Consider the following 15,266-nt stretch of genomic DNA (forward strand, 5'->3'; position numbering starts at 1 on the left):
AATTATGTTAAAATTCATGTTGATGGCTGTTGTTGCTTCCACTCTGACTGGACAAAACAAAACCAAAGAGTGAGAAGGAGTGAAGGGAAAATGGGACACTGAAAGCTGAATAAAGCAAACACTGCAACCAAAAGCCAGAGGCCAAAACCCAATGGCAACAGTTTCTTGTGTCAACTGCCACATGCAACACAGCATCAGAAGCAGCAGCACGAGGGCAGCAGAGTGTAGGAGAAGTAGAGGGAGCTGCAACGACCCTGACCAAGCATCAACAGCATTTTCCAAGTGTCTGCCGCTCGTTAGTTTTTGTTTTTTCCATTTCCACATTTCTATCTAGTTCTGGTGCTAGTGATGCATTGAAAGTGAGATTTTTCTGCCCCAATGTTGCAGAGAGTACATATTATATAAAAATGTATGACACGCATGCCTTTGCATGTGGTAGGGCACACGCACACACTCTCTCTGTGACTATCTCTATCTGCCACAAGTGCTGGCTCTGCATGGTCTGCCATTCATTCTCAGACAGCAGCGGCAACTCTTCAAATGATTGCTGCACTAACCTTGACGGGTGTAGGACACGCACCAGGACTAGGATTCGGATCAGGACCATGGAATGTGCTCGAGCGCCCACTTCCACCCCCTCTTCACAGGGTCACACATTAAATGCTTTCACCTTTTGACTTGCCACAAAAAAAAAGGGAAACTTTTCCTCTGTCTCCCCACAGTTGAATTAAAATTCTCAGCACAAAAATTCAAGAATTTCAATTGGCAAACTTCCTCTTTTATGCTCGCCCCCACCACGGAAATTGGAAGGGAAATCCAGGGCGACAAAAGAAAAACCTTTTGGTGCGGTGGTGGAGCGGTGTGTGGCTGGAGAAGGCAACAATTAGAGCAGCCAGCGCTTGGCGCAAAACAAATTAAATTTAATTTGAAATTAAATGAAAATAAATTGGATTATTTAATTAAAAAGGCCGCGCCGAGAGGAGGGTAAGGTCTCACCTCTAAGCAGCACCATCGACAGCAGCAGCCAACTGATGAGCCAGTTGAGTAATCCGAAATTGGCTCTGGCCGGGAGCAAGGATGATGCCAATGCCGTAGCCAACGGGGGGGACAACGATGTCGGGCGGGCGGACATTATACTGCTGTTTCTGTAGTTGTTATCCGCAAGTTTATTGTTATTATCGTTGTACTCTCGTCACGCGATCCCCCTGCAAAACGCGGTGCGGTGGACAGGAGATGTCGGGGTGTCTGGTCAACTAACGATTCCGTCAAATTAGACCCGGGAAGCACTCTCTACTAAGCTCTGCCTGGGGAGCAATGAAAGTGTTTTTTTTTTTTTTTGATTCGTTGAAGGTTTCCCTTTTTCCGTTTTGTCGCACTGTTTCTTTTTAATCTTCTGCGGTTGAAGTTTTGCACAACATTTTCGGGGCACAATGTCTATGTTATTACGAAGGGAACTCTGTAGATCTCAGAACTATATACTATAGACAGCACTGTTTCACTGGAAAGTAAGCGAACCACAGAGGCTCATTCATAGGGTACTATGCAGGCGATTATTGCATTTTAATCGCCGGTCATTAATTCGCCATTAACACGCAAAGGGGCTCATTAGGCCTACGGAACACTTGGCACTCGGTAGTACTGAATCTGAATCTAGCCAGAACTGACCGCGCACCATAAATCAAGAGACGCGTGCTTCGCTTCCGAGTCGCAGGATGGAACTGAAAGGCGAGTGGCAGTCGTGGTCGTGTGCCCCATGCGGCATAACGAATGCTGCAAACCTCGCGCCACTCGTCGTCGTGCCCCACTCGGCTTTCCCCCAAAAAGAGAGCCCCGAAGAGAGCCAGAGAACTCTTAGAACTCAGATTATTGGAGCACGAAATTGCGAGCCAACTTTGAAGTGAAGCTATTTACATTTTATTTTTGTTTTGTTTTGTTTGTTTTAAGTGCATTACTGCCTATGCACTCGATTGTTGTACCCATTTCTGCCTGCAAATAATTTGTAATATATCTTTACAGTCTGGCACACACATGAAATAATTTTTATAGAATACAAGTGAGCGGTATTCGTGATCATTCGTTGGATTACATTTCAGATATATGACCAGGAATTAGCATTCTGTTGTTGCTTTATTAAACATACTCAAATGTAAAACTTTATAAAATTATAAAATGTATGCTTCTTTGGGGAATATTTATACATTCGTATAAATCAATATATATAAATATATATTTAATTTGATATTTAATGTAAAAACTAAATACGTTCAGAATCTAAATCTAATTGAATTCTGCTTTGCCAGATCTGCTCTTGTGATGTTCAATGCCTAATTATTGAAATAAACATAATGAATGGTAGTACAATTGCCTCAGTAGGCCAACAAGTTCTACGGACAATATGCAAAACCCAAAAACTCTCAAACTTATGTCCTGCCGTAGGTCAGTTAAGCAGCACGACTCGTACACGTATAAGAGATATGCCCGACTCTTATACAGCCCGATGGCTAAGAGAGAATTTCCTCCGCAATGAGCGTTGGCTGAAAACAAACTGTTGGTTTTTCTGGTCTCCTCGAAGTTCTCCTCCATTCAATTGGTCAACAAAAAAATGCATTTTTAATTAATGCCCGTAATTAGCCTTTTTTTTTCTTTAGCATCCCTTTCGTGGTTTTATTGTTGGGACCTGGTCACACCACACCACACACACAGTCGCAGCCAAACAGTCACAGTGGCAAATACACACAGACTCATGCATACGAGTGTGTATGTAGAGAGGAGAAATTTTCAATCAATTTGCGAAACTTTTAATTACAAGTCAATTTCATTTTGTGCAAACAAACAGATCAAATGCACTCGACGGACACATAGGTCAAGTCGAAGCGATTAAATCAATTAAATTAATTAGAGAGAATGTGAAATGTATTTGCAGATTGGCCAAAACTTTTCCAGCTGATTATATTTAATTAATTGGCCCCCGGCTTTTGGCTTTCCTGCTGTCACACTGGAGACTCGACTGTCTTATGCAATCAAGTTTTTAACTTATAAATCCTTCAAGGTCGTCGTAATTAGGACACACACACACACACACACAGAGCCCCCATATTCAATATGAACACAGTGAAAACGCATTAAATGGGCAAATAATGTAGCTGGCAGAGATGGAGGCACATGTCAATCGCAAGCCGATTATAGATAAAGTAAAAGGCAAAAAAGCAAAATTTGTAAACTTTTTAATTGAAACAATTTGTACGAATTTTGCCCAAAAGAACCCCCATGAAAGCAAAAAAGAGCAGACAAACTTTCAGGTTTTGCTTTTAATGTTCGTTATCAAGAGCCTTGAGCGATCATTTCCAATTACCTAACAGGACCACGACCAGAGCCAGGACAGACTCCAGGACCCTCGGTCCGTCTCGGCCTTTGGGTGATTTCTTTATTGAATTATTCGGCTGCTTTAACATTGGTGGGGAGTGGTAAAAATAATATTCTGTATTGATTTTCTATATTGACAAACACACTACACAGTCGCTGCCCATAAATGCGGCGAATCTGTTTCGTTTTCTATGCGGATTTCCTCTGGCACATCATTATTCCAATCAGAGACGCACGCGCGACTCACAATTGGATTCGGATTCGGCTTTGGATATGGATCTGGGTGCTGGGTGCTTGGTGCTGGTGCGGCGTGCCGGTTAGGGGTGAACAAACAAATCAAAAATCTATTAAGCCTCTCGGGGGACCGGGACCCCGTCTGAGCCGATTTCCTTGCGGTCACGTGTCACCACGGAGCTGCCTGCAATGATACTCGTATCTCGTGCTGCCTCTTGACATCCACGCCGAAAACGCCGAACACTTCCGGATCCCGTTTCGCTCGGCGTTTGGGGGCTTCTGGAGAGAGATGGCTTCATTAGGAGTGCAGCGGTGAAAGTGATGACCCTTTGGTGGGACTGGCGCAAGGGTGGAAAGTGCCATTAATTCAAATGCCAGGCAACAGCTTGTCACGGCAATGAGCCAGGGCCAAATTACAGCCGCACACACGCTCTCACGTCCTTTTCCCTTTCAACGAGTTCCATGCCCACCAACTTGTTTACTCTTTGGACAAGAAGAATTTTCAAATGATTATACCCGTTGCCCGTTTCAGTCGTTTACAAACATTTTAACGATCAGAAAATAATGCCACAGATGCCGATTTTTGCAGTACTTTTGCCCGTCTGTCTGAATGAAAAAATCTCGTAAACAAAGAGCTATTGTTTTAATAGCCAAAATATGGGTCTGGTCTTCTTCCACTGCCTGTTATAAGATTCGTTAGCAAAGGGTACTCTTCATTCGGCCTATCTTGGCTCCCATCAAATTGTTTTGATTTTGAGAATGCCCGAGTGTTCCACCTGCTCTCTCTCTCTCTATATATATATTCCCCGCTCTGTTCTCAAGAGATCTCATAAAACAAAGGGGACCAAACCCAACCAAAGCAAAAAAAAGCAAACCAAAGCAGAGCAAACAAACGCAAAAGGGAAAAGAAATGAGCGGCACTGCAATAAAAATCAAACCCGCATAATTTAACACGAGTGCGCGCGCTCTCTTCACAGCTGACTCGGTGGGGTTGGGTAGGGGAGGGGAATGATGGCTGCGTGTGTGACGACACTTAGGAATCCAAAGGAGGGGGGATGGGTGCCAAACATCTCAATTATTTGTGTGCTCGGGGGAACCTACCCTACATACACACCCCTCCGCACACGCACCGTGTTCTTCGAAGGCGCCTTATTTTATTATCAGCCCAGCGACAACAGCAACATTAACATTTAAAACAATTTTCAATGTAGTAAAAATATCTGTAAAAATGCTTGCAAAGGCCAAAGGAGTGGACGAGGGAGAGAGAAAGAGAAGGAGAGCCAGAAGCAAGAACAAAGAAAAAAATCAAAAGCATTTACTATGTGTATTTGTGTTTGTATTTTCACTTCCCGCACAATTCACACGCCTCGCCTTCATACTTAACACCAAAAGCAACTACACCTACACTTACCAGGAAGAAATGACAGCATCGGCAGCCGAAGCTTTGCATACCCTTGAATGTCCATCACCGTTCTGGAAGCTACTCGTACACGATATACATACATACATGTGTAGTTTTTGTTAAATTTTATTTAATCTATGACAATTGTTATATTTAAATTTACGTATCTGTATTGTGGCATCGAAAATCATTAATTCTCTGCCGGGCCAAACGTCTGATAGAACTCATAGAAGTTTCTGCAAGGGTACAGAACGAACAACCGCAAGGAGAGTAAACAGCTGCAGGAGAGCACTTGCCCTCGACCCTGTCCCATTGCCCACTCACTCCCTTACTGCCAGTCGCATAGTGTGAGAGAAAGGGGCGGGCTGAGAGGGCGGCAAGCAAACCAGCCAGCCAGCCACACAACAACAGTTTTTCTTATCGCTCAAATGTCATCGACTGTCGGCAGTTTTTGGCTTTCGCTTTTGCTTTGACTTTAGCTTTAGCTTTGCCTTTGGCTGCCCCTCCCACACCACCCATCTTCTGCCTCGACTCGCAAAAGGGCGTTCATTTGTGAAATTCTAGCCATGCCCTGGGGCGGCACTTGCGGCATTTAGTTAGTAATTTAGCGCATTTAGTACGCAATTTCTGCTCTAAGAGGGCTCCGTTTGAAGCGGGGGACCAGCACTAGGATTATAACTAAGATTGGGGGCCGAACCGGCAACTGCTCCACTGGGGGAGGTCACACACCCGGTCATGGCCTTGGTCATTAAGCTGCCACTACAAAATAATTGTAGTTTTTCTTCGTGATTCTCTCATATGTATGTACACATATGTATGCTGGTACACTGAAAAAACGTTGTCACAGCTACACATGAATCAATCAACAGTGCCGCTCGGGGAATCTGGAATCGTGTTACATCGAGTACATTCTGTTACATATTTTCTATATTCGACATTTTCCCTCAGTGTATGTGAACAATCTGATGCGAGTATACTCTCAACGGTAGTTTGGGCGAATCAGAGATATGGTAATTTGAGTTTGGTTTTCTTTTCGGTGATGGTTTTCTCTCCCTCCCTCTGTCCATCTATCCCTTCCTAATAGTCTACACAGTTTAATCACATCAACCACTCTTTCCGACTCTGACAGAACTTTCAAGGCATTAACATAAATAATAAATGATCCCTAATGCAATTCCTGTTTAGGCCAAGGCGGTTCGGTTCAGGCTAAGGGCAGACAATAACATAAACATTGCATTTGGCCAACTGGAGATCTGACGAACAAGAAGCCTCAGCTGGGACAACATTAATAGTTTGCTAGACAAAGACCAGCGTGGAGGTCCTTTAACCACATAAATTTCGCATCCAAATCAATAAGAGAAACCCAAAACACTGGAGCAGTGGAAGCCAGCGGAAGCCGTTGACATTGGCTTGTGTTAAAGTTAATAAATTGTGGCCAAGTAGGATTTATGTGCCTGGGCCACTGCCCTCGACGGCAATGACATTTCAATGTTTACATAAGGCCCAAAAGCAAACCATAGGCAAAGACAGGGTAAATTTGGCAAGGGGAATGGGGCATGGGGCATGGGGCAAGCTGTCTGTGTGTGTTTGTGTGTGTGAGGCATGCTTCGTGCGTGGCTTTTTGTATTAATAACCATTCTGGCACTTCGATGTGCGTGACGCTGCAAATGTCACTGTGTGGGCACATATGCATTGGGGAAGGAATCAAGGAACGCCCACGCCCTGGCCCATTCCTTGCACTGTGAAATAAACTCATTCGATATTCAATCTTAAAAGATATATTTACCTGGAACCTATGGCTATTCCTATGACGAACAAATTTCCTCTACTGGCACCAAGAATGAGATTACAGGAAAACTCCCATGGATTTACACATCCCAATTCCAAGAGTCTTTGCATATAATTAAATATCCATTGGCAATTTATTATTTTTTTATTTTTATTGATAGAAAAACTTTAAGCTCAAACTTGTTTTCAGAAGTCAGATTAAGGTACAGATTTCTTGAGCTACACTCCATTTTCGTGCAGTGTAGAATGTCGTCAGAGTGCATGTCAGCAAATCATAAAATATGTCAATGCAGAATTTCCCCGTGTCATCCGACCATTTATAACAGAGCGCACCCGTGAGGAACAATTAAAATTTAATAAACTTATCGAAATCAATAAATAAGTGATAGCTTAAAGTAGGTTACGGGTCGGTTAAGCCTTAAGTCTGGGCTCAGTGAACCCTCTGGTCGACTCGCCGCTTCGACTGGCGGCGGGATCGGTTGCGGTTGTATGTTTTTGTGGTCGCAGCAGGTCTTACCTCCACCTGACGCCGCCGCCTGACTCCTGAGTTGAGGACTATGCAGGTGACGCCACCGGATGACACCGTGCCCGTGCCCGTGCCCGTTCCAGTGCCAGTGCCCGTGCCCGTGGCTCGCTCCTCGCCAGACGGCGCTGAGCTAATTTCATCGCTATTGATTAAATCATCAGTAGAACCTCTGTGGCTGCTGCTCCGACCACTGATGGCCTCTCCATCGGCACTGCGGCTATTGAAGCAGATCTCCTGGGCGGTGCCACTGCTGCCTGTCGTTGAGGAGGAGGTGGAGTTCAGCAGATTGGACACATACTGAATAGTGGCATTCGAGGTGATCACATCAAAGAGTATGGAGCCGCCCACGCCCTTGGTGATGCCCAGGGCGAACCCTGTGATTCCGGACAGAGCCGAGGCAAGCGATCTCCCAGCCTCGGAATTTTCATCCAGGCCAGTCTCCCGCAGGGCAGCACGCAGCTCCCGCACCGACAACGGACGCAGGGCCAATCGACGAGCTACAAACCAAGCGAGAAAATTAATCGGTTCCACTTTGTCTCCCTCTCTGTCGATGTCTATTACCATCAACTCCTGCACTGAGGCCCGCGACGAGGATGATGGCTAAGCAGAATGCCCCGAAATTCCCAAAAGATTTCATTTTGTCGATGATCTTTCGCTCGGTCGCGTAGAAACCCAACTGAAACATTCGGCAAGTTCTGCCCGACTTTTATGGCCCACAGAGAGAAGACAAAGAAAGTTCAGCCGATCGTTTTGCATATGTAAATTCCAAACAAAACAAAAAACACTCTGACCTCTGGCAGTAGGCACTGCGCAGCCCCCCACCCAACCAGTTTTGAACAGATTACAGTCATCGGTCATTTTTATAGTATACAATACAGGTAGTCATCGCATTAGAACTCTTGAAAGATAATTCCTCCTCTACATCGGCATCGCCGTCGCCATCATCGTAGTAAGGTGTTAGATCGTTACCTGATTTCGATCCAGTGTCGAAGCAGAACTCCCTGACGGAGGCCTCACTTGCTGAACTTTCGCTCTCTTCGATGTCGGTTACGTTGGCGGTGATCACGTCGTAGATAAAGACCCCGGTGAGGGCCTTTCCCAGGCCTATGGCAAAGCCAGTCACGGCAGCAAACCCACTGGATACAGATCGTCCCAGAGGCTGAGTGCTCTCCAATTCGTGTATCTCTGCGCGACTCAGTGGTCGAAGTGTCAGATGGCGCGCTATCAGAACAAGGGGAAACCAATTAGTTGATGGACTTGGTGAACTCAGGACTCCGTCCTATTCACAACCTGATGTGTCGCCAAGGAGCAGCAGGGCCAGCAAGAGAATCTTCATTAGCGTGTGGCTGCTGTTCATCTTCAGCATCAGTGACTCGGCTGGGCCTGTGCCTGTCCTACACTTTGATTTATATGGCCGGGGCCAGTCTTGAGCATCCATTTGCATATCCACTAATCACTGACGAGGCTGGTAATCACTCATCACCGGCCCCATACATACTTATATATTCCCATTATAGGTAGCGAATTTCGTATGTTTCGTTTTCCTAATCAAGCACTTTCACTTTGCCAGATATGAATATGGAAACCTGGCAGATGAGCAGCGTTGAAGGCGAAAGCAACTGTGAGGTCTCAGAGATTTGCATTTCTCTCAGAAATTCGGCTGGAAACAACACACAAAATATTCTCGGCGGCAGATGACCTGCAAATCGAACCATGTCACAAGGTGAACCAAAACGTGTTGGTCCCCAAGCCACGATTCTTATGTAACCCAGTCGGCGACAGTGCCAAAACATTTCTCCTCGTTAGCATTTCTGAATTTTTTGCTTGTTAATGCCCTTGTGGAAGCATCCAAAGTCTCCGCCTGTCAGTTCAGCATCCAAGTCAGTGTATGAGTCCTCGTCACTCCATCCATCTGACCATCATCATATCCGTCTCATCCTCTGCTTCTCCTTCACTAATTAGGAACACGCTTACACAGATATCCAGCCGCGGTCCGTTCTATTTCTGCATTCTTGAGTTTCAAGTGTCAGCCGTGTTCGTTCATCTATCAATTATCTACAGTTTATTAGCTTGCATCTGCCAGGATTTCTGATTCAACCGCTGATCAAGCCACCGAGTAGGGCAGAACTATAGAAGGCATACAAGATTCATTTAAGATCTTTCCAGATAATCTTTTTCCAGTAAGGCATTCCAAGCTTCGCTTGTTTTCGCTATAAATTCTAAATCTGTGTCTGGGGCGGAAGTATTAACAGGATTTGATAGCTTACAACTGCATACTTAAGAGCAAACCAGAGCTGGGGAATATTGTACGGGTTTGTGGGTGGGTTAGGGCGTACTCCTTGAAGGCGACAGCAGTAGTCTCCGGTTGCAGTTTTATTTGCCACGTACAAGTTGTGAATGGCCGGGCAAAGTGGCGCATAAAAAGTTTTACTTGTAGCTTTGTCAGACATTTGCTTTTTAAAATGGCTTAAAGCTGACATCTGCCAATTGCCTGGGAAGTTTTTGGCTTCCTTTTGGGATTGGAAACCATCGCCCCTTTCCTATTATCCGTTTCTCGCTCTTATTTTTTTTTTTTTTGCGGGCACTTAAGTGTCAAGCATTTGTGCAACAGCTGCAATGGGGCAACAAGTGAAATGGATGCCGAGCTGTCTGCGCACGCGAACAATGCCACATCAACATAATCATTAGCATCATTATGGAGCGCCTTGTGCGCTTCTGTGGCACGCCTGATTGTTTGTGATTTACGCTGTGGCAGCGCTTCTTTCGCATGAAATCATTTGCAGCTCGTTAATCAGTTGTGACGTTGCCGGGGTCTGGAAGAGCTCCAAGCACGGAGCACCAAAAATATGCCTAGCATGTGGCAAAACTTGAATTCTGCAGCTATGCAACTTTCACCATAATCTCCCTTCACATGGCTCCAGCATCTGATGAGTGCTATAGTAGCTTTGGTGCTTACTATCTAACATCATTAATGTTGGTTTGTAAGCAGCAGAGGAAGTACATCAGGATTGTTATTAGGGTTAAATAGACATGTCTCGTAAAGCTCTCCCTGGCCATCGCATCTTCTGTGGAATGCGGGGCATCTGTGCAGCTTTGGGCCAATGTTCGTGGTTTCTTGTTCGCCACGCTCCTACACCTCCAGCAACACAATGAGCAGGCACCATAATTTCATCGCCTTTTTTGCGGGTTTTATGTGGCATGGCTGACTGAATTTTATGCTGTGCAACAGCAGCGGGAACAGCCAAATGAACATGCAACCTTCAGTAGCAGCAGCGGCAGCAGCAGCGTGGCCGGAAAGATGCGGCGATAGCAGGGTCAGCCAGCACAGAGCACGGAGCAACGAGCACCAATGGTCCCTGGCAGGGGCGGCAGGAGTGGCGGACGTGGGCATATTTCAGCAGCTGCGCGAGATAAAGCAGACGCGATGATAAACCTCAACTGTACACTCAGCGAAAAAGTCTGAGCCCTGAAATTGCTCTGCAATAAATAAAATTATAATAAATTCCATAAATATTTACTCCATCATAGAATAAGTTATTCTCATGCAAGTTATGCTTATTTTCCGCGAGTGTATTTCAATATATATATAACTACATATGTATATACACTTATCCACATTATGGATAACACAATTTATAAAGGGCAGCGGACAGGAGTGCAGTTACTTGAGGACCATTTGCTCGTTAACATTAAACGCCTTTTGTGCATTACGAGACATTGCCACTGCCGCATCCGTTGTCGCTGCCACAGATACTGACTGCGCAGATACTCGTACTCCCGTGATAACACTTTGCTTTGATGGGCGGACATTCGGGCAGTTGATGGGTCGTCGCCTCTTAAGTGTGTTCGATATATCCAATCAATGCTGGCCCATTAGCGCGCTTACGACCAAATATGGTTATAAGTTGCATCAAAAGTTGATGGCTCCATTGTGATGGTTTACTTTTTATTTACGATGCGATTTATGCGCCTGGCTGGGGTAACTGAAACTCCCACTCATCCACTCCTCTGCTGGGGGGCCAATGTCTAATTGTGAGAACAAGAACATGCGTAGAACGAAACAAAACGGAGCGAAACTTTAGTTAGCTTAGCGCCATAAATCATTCTTTATTTCGCTCACACTCACGCACATAGCCAACCCCCCATCGCATCGCTTGCATAATGTATGGGGCTGGACATTAGCACCTTCCTGGTGGCCAGCAAATCAAGTCTCGTGCTCGGTCCGAGTGTTTCTGTGGCCTGTAATTAATTATGGTGTTATTTTATTTAATTGTGTGCGGCATTAGCAGGACCAGGCACTCCACACCCGCGATGGTTAAAGGTGTCTGCAAATGGGTTTCTGTTTCTCCGCCTGCAAGCCGAGCAGAAATAGATCTCTTTTCCTCTGTTCTTCTGCATGCTCGCATTAAAATAAATATGTACATATTTATTTCTATTATTTATCCTATATGGTAAACTTCGACCTTTTTTGTGCGTAAGCATTTCCAACACTTTTCCCATTCGATGTGATTCAGTTATTGTCCCCCCAATCAAAGCTTGTTTGGACGACAGTCAGAAGTTGTTGTCCTTTCAATTGTCAGGACTTGAACCGCTGACAGCGAACTTTTGATGGGGGTCATGTGGAAAATTGGCTGGGAATTTTCCCTTTTCTGGCTTGCTTGGAAGCCGCCTACCCACTTATGTATGTTGGCATTTTAAATTAGCGTTAATTGAATCCATCTGGGCGGAGATTTGATTTCCTTTTTTGTGTTTCTGTCTTGCTGTGCTTTTGGACATGTCAGCCAGTCAATCAGTCGCTCCATCACTCAGTTAGCAAGCTGTCAGAGCTGTTTATGTGTGTTTGTGTGTGGTGTAGAGACGGAGATGGCCATGAAAGTGGATGGAAAATTCTCTAGCTAAGGCCCTTCCTTGAATCGAATTCGATTGGACTTGGCTTTGGTCTATATATAATTTGAGCGAGATTGTTGCGCATATGTTACCCGAAATGCAGTGATACGGAAAGCGATAAATAGTAATAAATTAAATATGCATTCTAATTAATTCTTAATGTCCTATGCATGGGCATGGAAAGTCCCTGCCCTAGATGATCAGAAACTAAGGGAAAAACAAAGCCTATACCCATTGCATTATGGCAGAGTATTCCCAAAAGTCAATGGCTTTTGTTTATATATTTTATTTATAACATTTGTTTCCCAACTAAGCTTCCAGAGGTTAATCAGCCAGAAAATCAACAGTTGCGCATAATTAATGTGTCCATTTCCATTTACATTTCAATGTGCATTGAACCACAAATGTGCAGCAAACAATTTATTAACTGGCTCCGCCTCCAACTCTTTCGGTGGTCATTTGCAACCATTTGACAGCCCGACCGTTCGCCTGTCCGTCTGTCCATCCGGACAGGCCCTAATTAATTTTACACTTTTCCACACCGCAGCTGTCCCTTATCGACGGTTTCTTTTGGGAATTTCATAAATACTTAATGCAAAATAATTAACAGGAGCGATGGGCGAACGGACGAAGGCAATGATTGATTGCCTCCCGTTGGCATTTTGACAATCATAAAATTTTCGTTAATCGAGTTTTATTAATTAAAGCCGACATCCTCCCTCCCACAGGCAGTTCAACAAACGCTTTTGAGGTCTGTCACCAGATACTTTTACCAGCTTAGCCAAAATCCCCTGCATACTGGAATTTATTGTGAATTTATTTTCTCTCTTATTTCTCTCTCTGTGTCGAAAGATGCAGAAATTTAATAACACATTTTCATTTATTGAAAAGTGCCGAAAATATTACAGGTTGCAGCCACAAATTCAATTCAGACTTTAGTTACTGTGAGACTATTTCTACGAATTTGATTGGAGATACAATTTCATTATTTAATTATGGCATAGTTATTGCATAAATGTGAATTATTATATTTCTTTTTTTCAAGTATTTAACAAATAATAATCAATACGTACCATACAATAGTACAACGGTATCAATGGCCTGCAGCTGCTGCATCCTTAGTCTGTTTGATTCCCTTGTAATTATCCCAGAAACTAAAATGATGTCTATTTTAATATTTACACTTAGATTTAAAAATGAATTTCAACATATTTGCTCCGATAATTGAACTAATTGATCTAAATATTACGTATTTACTTAAAACATTTTCATATTTTAATTAAATACATACATATATTTCCAATCAAATGCAATATATTATATTTATTTTAAAGTGTTTTTCCATTTAAATTGGTTTGTTTCTTTTTACTATGCCATTTTGCTTTAGTTTTATGTCCCTCCAGTAATTAAGCTCCGAAAACTCTTCGCTTCGGGTCGAACCCCGAAGCAATTCCTTACCTATTGTTAAGATGGGAATGCATGTGATATGTTAAATGGTAAAATGGTTTGCACTACCCATACACTGGATACGTTCGTGAGTTTCGTCAGATTATTGTATCAAAAAAATAAATCAAAGCAATTACTTAATGGTTATTTATGGCACCAACTACACAGGCCAATGGGTTAATGTTTATGGCCATCACTGATGGAACCACTTCCAAGGGCTCAAAGTTCAGTTCGTTTTCCTCCGTTCAACGCTATGGCGGTGCTGTACTTTTTTCGGGAACCGGAGACCCTCTATGACTGTGCCAGCGTCATCTGCGGCATTCAGTTCGTGATGTGTTGCAACGGGTTCAGAGGAGGGGGCTCCAGTTTCGCGATTACCCGCGGCAGAAGGATCTATTCACTGGGCGTGGCTGGGCTGACGGTCCTCGTTCTGATCGGCTCGCTTAGCGCCCTGTTGGGTAGCGAGGAGATCCGCAAGCGGATGGCGGCCGCCGACAAGATGGTTCTGAGCATTGCGGCTCTGGAGGTGGTCATGTCTACTCTGGTGTTCGTAGGCACGGTGGTGTCCCTGCAGGCGGCCGGCCGCCGCCACTTGGGCATCTATGTGCGCCTGTCCGCGATGGATGCGATGCTGATGCGGGACTTTGGGGCCAACCTTAACTACCGGAAGCTGCTAAGGAAGAACATTTTGGTGGTGGTGTCGTGCACCGTGCTCTATCTGGGGGCCATCACGAGCGCCGTGGTCCAGATGGCCACCGGTCAACGCACCTTGTTCCTGCTGTCCGCCTTCTGTTACGTCTTCGTGACGTGCGGTCCTCACTTCACCGGCTACGTCTACATGAGTCTCGTCGAGCTGCTCTCCATTCGCTTCCGGCTGCTCCAGAAGATCCTCAGTCCCAAGTTCCTCGAGTGGCGGTTCCCGCAGCGACAGCTTAGAGAGCAGCGCATCCGACAGGCCGTGGCCATGGTCCAGGAGCTCCATCAGCTCGTCCTGGAGATTAATCGTGTATACGCCATCGGTCTGTGGATGTCGATGGCCCATGATCTGGCCATTGGCACCAGCGAGCTCTACATCATCTTCGGCATGGGTATGGCCAGCATGGAGGAGGGCCTCGAAGACGAGGAAATGGAGCAGCAGAACGGCAGTCGCGTTCTGCTGGGCTACGTGGCCCTCTGCATGGCCGTTCCTCTCTACAAGCTGCTCATCGCACCCTTCTACTGCGAGCGCACGATCCTAGAGGCCCGGCGGTGCCTCCGCCTCATCGAGCAGCTGGACAACTGGTACCCCAGCAGTCCTGCGATCCGGCAGCTGGTTAACTCTCTGATGAGCTGGTGCCTGCAGTTTCGTCAGCAGTTCACCATCGGCCTGGGCATTCCCCTCAATCGAACGGTCTTGACTCTGGTAGGGGGCCCGTTGGATTGCCTTCCCCGATTCACAGTCTAATTTCGTCTGCTTCTGCTTCCAGTTCGTCGCGATTTTGGTCAACTATCTGCTCATTCTCATCCAGTTCGCCATGACCCAGAAGATGGGCGAACAGATTGAGCTGCAGAAGGTGGCCCTGCAGGATTGGATCGGTATCTAGTGGACACGAGAGCGTCCGACTCGTAATACAGATGCAA

At 45.2% G+C, this 15,266-nt stretch overlaps 4 protein-coding genes across 4 annotated transcripts in view; 1 reads left to right on the forward strand and 3 right to left on the reverse strand.

Annotated features, from left to right (window-relative positions):
* The window catches only part of LOC111080337 (zwei Ig domain protein zig-8), a 47,683-nt gene extending 45,958 nt beyond the window's left edge, over positions 1-1,725 (reverse strand). The window contains exon 1 of the mRNA XM_022375894.2: positions 997-1,725. Coding sequence (XP_022231586.1) covers positions 997-1,132 — 136 coding nt within the window. The 5' untranslated portion in view covers positions 1,133-1,725. The remainder of the gene's footprint in view (positions 1-996) is intronic.
* A 5,492-nt stretch (positions 1,726-7,217) lies between these two features.
* On the reverse strand, positions 7,218-7,959 carry LOC111080334 (putative per-hexamer repeat protein 5). Its single transcript, XM_022375891.2, has 2 exons — positions 7,875-7,959; positions 7,218-7,810 (listed from the first exon to the last, which is right to left on the reverse strand). The coding sequence occupies exons 1-2, from the start codon at positions 7,948-7,950 to the stop codon at positions 7,218-7,220; spliced, it is 669 nt and encodes a 222-aa protein (XP_022231583.2). The 5' UTR covers positions 7,951-7,959.
* A 201-nt stretch (positions 7,960-8,160) lies between these two features.
* On the reverse strand, positions 8,161-8,670 carry LOC111080333. Its single transcript, XM_022375890.2, has 2 exons — positions 8,604-8,670; positions 8,161-8,534 (listed from the first exon to the last, which is right to left on the reverse strand). The coding sequence occupies exons 1-2, from the start codon at positions 8,668-8,670 to the stop codon at positions 8,161-8,163; spliced, it is 441 nt and encodes a 146-aa protein (XP_022231582.2).
* A 5,229-nt stretch (positions 8,671-13,899) lies between these two features.
* Positions 13,900-15,229, forward strand: LOC111077980 (putative gustatory receptor 57a). The gene is made up of 2 exons (XM_022372504.2): positions 13,900-15,048; positions 15,113-15,229. Exons 1-2 carry the CDS (start codon positions 13,900-13,902, stop codon positions 15,227-15,229), a joined length of 1,266 nt encoding a protein of 421 aa, XP_022228196.1.
* The last annotated feature ends 37 nt before the right edge of the window (positions 15,230-15,266 follow it).

This window comes from Drosophila obscura, unplaced genomic scaffold, assembly GCF_018151105.1.
Source record: "Drosophila obscura isolate BZ-5 IFL unplaced genomic scaffold, ASM1815110v1 contig_186, whole genome shotgun sequence".
NCBI lineage: Eukaryota > Metazoa > Arthropoda > Insecta > Diptera > Drosophilidae > Drosophila > Drosophila obscura.